At 43.0% G+C, this 8,972-nt stretch overlaps 1 protein-coding gene across 1 annotated transcript in view; it reads left to right on the plus strand.

The window, feature by feature from the left end:
* The window catches only part of ttc14 (tetratricopeptide repeat domain 14), a 45,730-nt gene extending 38,390 nt beyond the window's left edge, over positions 1–7,340 (plus strand). Inside the window, exons 10-12 of the mRNA XM_061975518.2 lie at positions 455–572; positions 5,469–5,578; positions 5,688–7,340. Of these exons, the coding sequence (XP_061831502.2) occupies positions 455–572; positions 5,469–5,578; positions 5,688–6,624 (1,165 nt within the window). The 3' untranslated portion in view covers positions 6,625–7,340. The remainder of the gene's footprint in view (positions 1–454; positions 573–5,468; positions 5,579–5,687) is intronic.
* The last annotated feature ends 1,632 nt before the right edge of the window (positions 7,341–8,972 follow it).

The raw sequence follows: 8,972 nt of genomic DNA on the forward strand, positions 1-8,972 counted from the left end.
ACGTTAAGCATGTTGAAAGTCGTCCATTTCCTTCCATACTGCAGAACTCATCATACATGCCCTCATCACCTCCTGTGAACTAGTCTCCTTTACGGTTTTTGATTGATTGATTTAAACTTTTATTAGTAGATTGCACAGTTCAGTACATATTCCGTACAATTGACTACTAAATGGTAACACCCCAATAAGTTTTTCAACTTGTTTAAGTCGGGGTCCAAATTCATGAGCGGAACTTTAAAAACATTGTGAACTTGTCTAATTGTGTTACTTGCCAAGTATTGTCACCAGATTACTAATTATTAATGTTTTTAGTCTCTTTGTAGTGCATTTTAATTGGCCAACTCCCTAAAAAATTGTTTGTGCTGTTAAATCAGTCAGAGAGAGTCCCAGTTAATTACCAATTACTTGGTTGTTGCCAATTATTGCCAATTGACTTTGGATTATTCCATTTTAGACTGGAAGAACAGGAGAAACTAGTAACAGCAGAAGGGGTGTACCGAAGAGCTCTCTCGCTGGATGATGCAAACCCTGAGGCCCAGGAAGCCTTGAACAAGATCACAGAGACCATACAGGTGTGTGAGCCTCAACATATTGAGAGCTTTGTGTGTAACATGTGGTTATATGTGTTTTTTAAGATGTATTGCACCCAAACAATTTACAAGTGTATATATTACATATACCCTTATATAATCTAGATTTAGGTTAGACTAGAATAGAAAGCTTTTTTGAAATTGTAATAAATGCTTCATGGCTTATGGTTGCCACTCTTGTCTGTGCTGTAAGACAAACACAATCATTAGTAAATTCTAATAATAGTATGGCTAAAACACAGATATGCCATGTAGCAGGTAAAACACACATTGTTAAAGCTAAAACACAAATTGTAGGAATTTGTAAGAAACTTTAGTCATTTCACTTGCATAGTTGACGTTACGTGGGCGGTTTAACTGCGCTAATAATTGGCACCAAGCCAACCAGCTGTGTGTTTGTCTACGTACAGTATGTGTATGTGCACATACTGCACAACTTAGGGGAGCTAAGTTAAAGGGGAACATTATCACAATTTCAGAAGGGTTAAAACCATTAAAAGTCAGTTCCCAGTGGCTTATTTTATTTTTCGAAGTTTTTTTCAAAATTTTACCCATCACGCAATATCCCTAAAAAAAGCTTCAAAGTGCTTGATTTTAACCATCGTTATATACACCCGTCCATTTTCCTGTGACGTCACACAGTGATGCCAATACAAACAAACATGGCGGAAAGAACAGCAAGGTATAGCGACATTAGCTCGGATTAAGACTCGGATTTCAGCGGTTTAAGCGATTCAACAGATTACGCATGTATGGAAACGGATGGTTGTAGTGTGGAGGCAGGTAGCGAAAACGAAATTGAAGAAGAAACTGAAGCTATTGAGCCATATCGGTTTGAACCGTATGCAAGCGAAACCGACGAAAACGACACGGGAGAAAGCGAGGACGAATTCGGCGATCGCCTTCTAACCAACGATTGGTATATGTTTGTTTGGCATTAAAGGAAACTAACAACTATGAACTAGGTTTACAGCATATGAAATACATTTAGCAACAACATGCACTTTGAGAGTGCAGACAGCCCATTTCAGGCGCGCTAAGAACATATATTTTTCCACGATTTCAGCACTCAGGTTAACCATACCTAAATAGACACAAAATACTGCATTGCACAAGACTACCCGAATGTACTCGAATGATTGGAAAAAAATAAATGTTTTTAAGATAAATTATTGGTAAACACAGTTTATGTATAATAATTTACGTAAAACCGCGAGTAATGAATAAAGTTTTCATCAATTAATATATTCTGTAGACATACCCTCATCTGCTCTCTTTTCCTGAAAGCTGATCTGTCCAGTTTTGGAGTTGATGTCAGCATCTGCTTTGAGTGTCGCAGGATATCCACACATTCTTGCCATCTCTGTCGTAGCATAGCTTTCGTCGGTAAAGTGTGCGGAACAAACGACTGACCATTTCGTCGGCTTTCCCCACAGCCTCGTATTTTGAACAAATTCCGTCCAATTTCTTGCCACTTTCGCATCTTTGGGCCACTGGTGCAACTTGAAACCGTCCCTGTTCGTGTTGTTACACCCTCCGACAACACACCGACGAAAGTGAGAAAATGGCGGATTGCTTCCCGATGTGACGTCACATTGTGACGTCATCGCTCCGAGAGCGAATAATAGAAAGGCGTTTGATTCGCCAAAATTCACCCATTTAGAGTTCGGAAATCGGTTAAAAAATATATGGTCTTTTTTTCTGCAACGTCAAGGTATATATTGACGCTTACATAGGTCTGGTGATAATGTTCCCCTTTAATTGTTTGGCTAAGTTTGAAGGAAAGGTATTTTGCAAAGTTGCTACTTTGTCAGTTGCCACCTTTTTTAAAGCACCGCCTTGCTGCGCGGCACTTTTTTGTTTAAAGCGTCCCCTTTATCGATCATTCTGAGGCCCAAATACCTCCATATTACCCTTATTAACCAGTAGAATTGATGGTTTTTGCAATTTTTCTTCCCCATGCTGTTTCTGATTGTACGCACTTAGTGTGTGCGTTTTGACACACTCAACATGATACGCGCCTCGGCTCTGTACATCACCAGGAATTGGCGAAACTGCTCAAAGATAGGTGTGCCAAGCTTGTGGCATTGTATACAAAATGACTTGAGGCTGTAATGGCTGCCGAAGGTGCATTAACAACATATTGAGAAAAAAAGGCTGTGAATACTTTTGTACATGGGATTTTTGAGTGTTTTATTTTTAATAAATGTGTAAAAAAATGTACATTTCTGTTTTTTTTCTGTCAAGATGGGGTGCTGAGTGTCCATTAAGGAGAAATAAAAATAAATTTTTAGATTTTAGCTAATGGCTGCAATGAAACAAAGAGTGAACAATTTAAAGGCGTCTGAATACTTTCCATACCCACTGTAGGTGTGCCCAGCTCACTGGAGGCTGTGGCTGCCAAAGGTGCATCCACATAATATTGAGAGAAAAAAGCATCTGGATACTTACGTACATGTGATTTGTTTAGTATTCTATTTTTAATAAATTTGCTAAATTTAATAAACACTTTCATTAGAATTTCAAGAACAAAGAATAGTTTATTCAATTTTGGAACAAGGCTGTAACATAACAAAATGTGGAAAAAGTGAATTGCTGTGACTACTTTCCAGATGCACTGTACTCGTAATTTTAGGTAGCGTATTTTTCGGACTATAAGTCGCAGTTTTTTTCATAGTTTGGCCGGGATGCGACCTATACTCGGGTGCGACTTATGTGTGAAATTATTAACACATTACCGTAAAATATCAAATATTTAGCTCATTCATGTAAGAGACTAGACCAGGGGTCGGCAACCTTTACTAGTCAAAGAGCCATTTTGACCAGTTTCGCAAATTATAGAAAACAATGGGAGCCGCAAAATTTTCTTGAAATTTTAAACGAAATAACACTGCATACAAAGTTGTTTTTTTTGCTTTGTGCTATGTATAAACCAGGGGTCTCAGACACGATGCCCACACCTTTTATATGGAATTTGAAAGATGGTGCGGCATGCGGAAATGAATGGCGCTTGTCAGCGTCATGCGTGCCGTGATGGTACAGCATATAGCACCCACTACAACCAGCGTGCCTGATCATCCACACGTTGTATGGTGTTTCCGCTTGCTCACGTAAGTGACAGCAAGGCATACTTGGTCAACAACCACACAGGTTACACTGACGGTGGCGGTATAAAAAAAACTATAACACTCTTACTAATAATGCGCCACACTGTGAACCCACACCAAACAAGAATGACAAACACATTTCGGGAGAACATCTGCACAGTAACACAACATAAACACAACAGGACAAATACCCAGAATCCCATGCAGCCCTAACTCTTCCGGGATACATTATACACCCCCGCTACCAAACCTCGCCCACCTCAACCGACGCACAGAGGGGGCGGGGGGGTTTGGTGGTAGCAGGGGTGTATAATGTAGCCCGGAAGAGTCAGGGCTGCATGGGATTCTGGGTGTTTGTTCTGTTGTGTTTATGTTGTGTTAAGGTGCAGATGTTCTCCCGAAATGTGTTTGCCATTCTTGTTTGGTTTTGGTTCAAAGTGTGGCGCATTATTAGTAAGAGTGTTAAAGTTGTTTTATATGGTCACCGTCAGTGTAACCTGTGTGGCTGTTGACAAAGTATGCCTTGCTGTCACGTACGTTTGCAAGCAGAAGATGTATATGGTATAACAAGTGTTGGACTGGCACGCTGTTAATACAGATTGTAGAGAGCCCCAAATGTTGTACCATCATGGCACGCCCTTATTATAGCTGTAAGGGTGAAAATCGGTGAATATTAAAATTGGGGGGTTCAGCAAGTAAGCTGCTGAGCCGCATCAGAGTGATCAAAGAGCCGCATGCGGCTCCGGAGCCGCGGGTTGCCGACCCCTGGACTAGACGTATAAGATTTCATGGGATTTAGCGATTAGGAGTGACAGATTGTTTGGTAAACGTATAGCATGTTCTATATGTTATATGAATGACTCTTACCATAATATGTTACGTTAACATACCAGTTGGTTATTTATGCCTCATATAACGTACACTTATTCAGCCTGTTGTTCACTATTCTTTATTTATTATAAATTGCCTTTCAAATGTCTATTCTTGGTGTTTGGTTTTATCAAATAGATTTCCCCAAAAAATGCGACTTATCCTCCAGTGCAACTTATATATGTTGTTTTCCTTCTTTATTATGCATTTTCGGCCGGTGCGACTTATACTCCGGAGCGACTTATACTCCGAAAAATACGGTACTTGTACGTGGAGGTGCCACTGTGTCCTTTCCCATGGGGAATAGTGATATGAGTGAATATGTCACTTCTACAAAATAATTGTTCTTCTATATGTGCTCAAGTGGTTTGTACAGTAATACTGATGGGTGTTTTTTTTATTTTTATTTTTTATGGTATGTGCACATGTGTGACCCTGGGACTTGACCTTCTGACTGACACGGCCTTTTGTCACCTGCCTCGCGGTGGGATAATAACGCTGGAAATTGACGACTCCTTCCCCTGCACACTCTTGCATCCCTCGTCCATGACCGGCATACGGTAACCCGTCTGTTTTACCTCGGAACACGTTTTTTTTCTCTGCTTATGTTTTAACCTCTGTCTCTACATCTATGCCAACTTTTTGGTATACTCCCACTTTTTCTTTGGTGAATACATAATTGCAACTAACATCGTCACAATCGTGTTTGATTTGCGATCACTCCTTTTCAAACCCTCTTCTTTACAATTCCATCCCCTCTACATAACTACTGAATGATCATTTGACTGAATGCCATCTCTGCGGTCATTGTTGCATGTGATGGGTCATGGGAATTTTGCATATTTCTGGACTCTGGCTCACCCTTGGTGTGATGAAATTATTTCGCCTCGTGGCTGTAAAGAATTCGATTCGCCTTCGGGAAGAGGCGCTCACTAAAGAAGCGGCAGACAAAGCTAAGAGCAGTCAAAGCAGTGCTGAGAAATTGCGTAAGATCTTAAAAGAGGACAAGAGGTGAGTTATTTCTGTCAATCTTCAAAAAAAAAAAAAAGGTGATCATTGCACGATTCAGTGAAAAGTAGTTTGAACAGATAAAATTCTCAGCATGTTTGTTTTTGGCTAGGATGAAACGAAAACGGAAGAGATCGGCCTCTTCCTCGTCGACATCCCCTTCCTCTAGGGACTCCTCCACTTCATCGTCCTCGTCCGATCACAGGAGGTCCAAAAAGAAGAAAAAGAAGAAAAGGAGGTCGCAGCGGGAAAGCAAGCGCCATCGCAGGCTCTCTTCAAGAGAGAGCAACAAAAAGAGTGAAGAGGGTAAATGTGTGAAAAAGAGGCAGGAGGATGAGGAGTTGGAGTGGTACCCGGAACCTCCTAACACCTCGGCCACCTTTCTCAACCAGAAGGGAGGCCAAGGTTTTGGAGTAATGGAAGAAGAGGAGGAAGGAGAGGCAAGTAGGAAGGGTAAAGCTGGTAATGGCCCAAGGATCTGTTTATACTCTTTGTCAGGAACCTCAGAAGATGAAGAGTCTGAGTCTCATTCAGGAAGTAACAATAAGGTTAAAGTAGAAAGCGACTCCAGGGCGAGGAAGAGTAGCAGTGGAAGTCCAGAAAGATCTATGAGTAGAGATAGTAGTCGTAGGAGCGTGGAGAGAGGAAATGAGGATAAAAGGAGGAGAAGCTTAGATGAGAGGAAACGCAAAATATCTTGCTCGTCATCTGAGTCCTCGTACTCGAGGAAACAGAATGCAGAACATTCAGGACACTTCGGTCAAAGCAAAGATTTTTCTAGGAGGAGCTCTTTGGGAAGCGAAACGTATGAAAGCCGAGGCTGGGAAAAAGAGGAAACTTGGAAAGAGAAGTGTCGTAATAACGAAAAAGCTGAGGAGGAGAAGGTAGATGGAGGCAGGTCAGGTACAGCTGATTTCCAGGCTGAGCAGGGTGGAGAGATCTCGGTACCAGGGGGAAAGGCCAAAAAAGACCTTCCTGCAAATTTGTTGGACATCTTCAACCAAATTGCCAAGTTTGAGAAGGATAAAGGCGTTAGACCAAAAAAGTGAACGACAGCTCATGAGTTCCATTTGGAAAGTTTAAATGTTGTGTACATTTGAAATGGAAATAAGTCTCTTTTTTTTTCTTCTTCTTTGAAATACGCATTTGTTAATGTGTTGCTTACACCCTGGAAGAGAGGGCTGTAATTGTTTTACAGATAAAATGCTGTGGAAACAGTAAATAACGAAGTAAATAAACATTTAGATGCCAGGGATGTGCCTGAAAAAATATGCTGAATGCCACACGAACTGACATTTTGACTTATCAAAGTACAAACGAAATTATTGGATGTGCTTTTCACAAGGGGTGTAAAAACATATTCAGGACATTTTTGGAAAGGGACATCAGACTCACCATTGTGCATCGATTTAATACAACTCAACTGTTAATGTTTTTTAAACATTTTTTGTCTTTTTTTTTATTGAGCGACTGTACTAAAAAAATGAATGTAAAAGTCTTATCTAAATGTTTTTTTTTGAAAAATCTTTATGGTCATCACACTTTATTTCTGTCACATGCTTGGCCCGTGCTACAGTAAAAAACAGATTAACAAACAATACACAACAAAAAAAGTGAGACAATAAAAATGTTGGTCCAAAAGTGCCAGTGTTTTTACATACTTCATCCACATCGTATGGTGTTTGTGCATCTGCTTTTTTGTAGCGCTGCCATAACCCCCAAACTGATGGAGAAATTGAACTTACCGATCTTTAATGATCCATCCATCCATCCATCTTTTTCCGCTTATCCGAGGTCGGGTCGCGGGGGCAGCAGCTTAAGCAGGGAAGCCCAGACTTCCCTCTCCCCAGCCACTTCGTCCAGCTCCTCCCGGGGGATCCCGAGGCGTTCCCAGGCCAGCCGGGAGAGATAGTCTTCCCAACGTGTCCTGGGTCTTCCCCGTGGCCTCCTACCGGTCGGACGTGCCCGAAACACCTTCCTAGGGAGGCGTTCGGGTGGCATCCTGACCAGATGCCCGAACCACCTCATCTGGCTCCTCTCGATGTGGAGGAGCAGCGGCTTTACTTTGAGCTCCCCCCGAATGACAGAGCTTCTCACCCTATCTCTAAGGGAGAGCCCCGCCACTCGGCGGCGGAAACTCATTTCGGCCGCTTGTACCCGTGATCTTGTCCTTTCGGTCATGACCCAAAGCTCATGACCATAGGTGAGGATGGGAACGTAGATCGACCGGTAAATCGAGAGCTTTGCCTTCCGGCTCAGCTCCTTCTTCACCACAACGGATCGATACAGCGTCCGCATTACTGAAGACGCCGCACCGATCCGCCTGTCGATCTCACGATCCACTCTTCCCCCACTCGTGAACAAGACTCCGAGGTACTTGAACTCCTCCACTTGGGGCAAGATCTCCTCCCCAACCCGGAGATGGCACTCCACCCTTTTCCGGGAGAGAACCATGGACTCGGACTTGGAGGTGCTGATTCCCATCCCAGTCGCTTCACACTCGGCTGCGAACCGATCTTTAATGAAATAAAATAAAAGCGGGCCCTTGGTTAAATCAACTTTTATTCCCGAGGTAGGCATTTTTCAGAGCTCTAAAGAAGGTAACAAATGCAAGAGATTGTGTGAGTGTGTGTGTGTGTGTGTGTCTGCAACCTACTGTGACAGCTACATGATGGCATGCAGGCCTGTGTGAGCAACGGCGGCCAACAATCCCCATTTTTCAGTGTGGATGTGGGGGTCAAGCAAGGGTGTGTCCTCGCCCCAACCATATTCAACATGTTAATTTCCACTGTCACCCTCCTGTCCCATAAACACCTGGACCCCACAGATGGGATTCAGATACAATACCGGCTGGATGGTAACCTTTTTAACATCCGTCGCCTCCAAGCCACCACTAAACTCACCACCCAGCATATTCTGGAACTACAGTATGCAGATGACTGCGCTGTACTTGCACACTCACCAGAGTCTCTCCAGCGCACACTGAATGTGGTAGCCTCCATCTACAGTGCCATTGGTCTTTAGATAAACACCAAGAAAACACAAAAACTTGTGCAGGAGTTTACTCCCCAGCCAAACATGCCGATCTTCACCCTTGACGGGCACCCATTAGCCACCGTCCCCCACTTCACCTACCTCGGTAGCACCCTGTCGCCATCCTGCACCATTGACGATGACGTCCAGGCCCGTATTGGTCTGGCCTCTGCTGCCTTTTGGAAGGCTACGGTCCAGGGTTTTCCTGAACAGGAATCTAACCATCTCCACCAAGACAGCCGTGTATAAGGCAGTCTGCCTCTCCACGCTGCTCTACGGTTCTGAAACCTGGACACCCTACCAGAGGCACATCCAGAGTCTCGAGGCCTTCCACATCCGCTGCCTCCAAAGAATCCTAGGTCTG

The sequence above is a fragment of the Nerophis lumbriciformis genome, linkage group LG14, assembly GCF_033978685.3.
Source record: "Nerophis lumbriciformis linkage group LG14, RoL_Nlum_v2.1, whole genome shotgun sequence".
Taxonomy (NCBI): Eukaryota; Metazoa; Chordata; class Actinopteri; order Syngnathiformes; family Syngnathidae; genus Nerophis; species Nerophis lumbriciformis.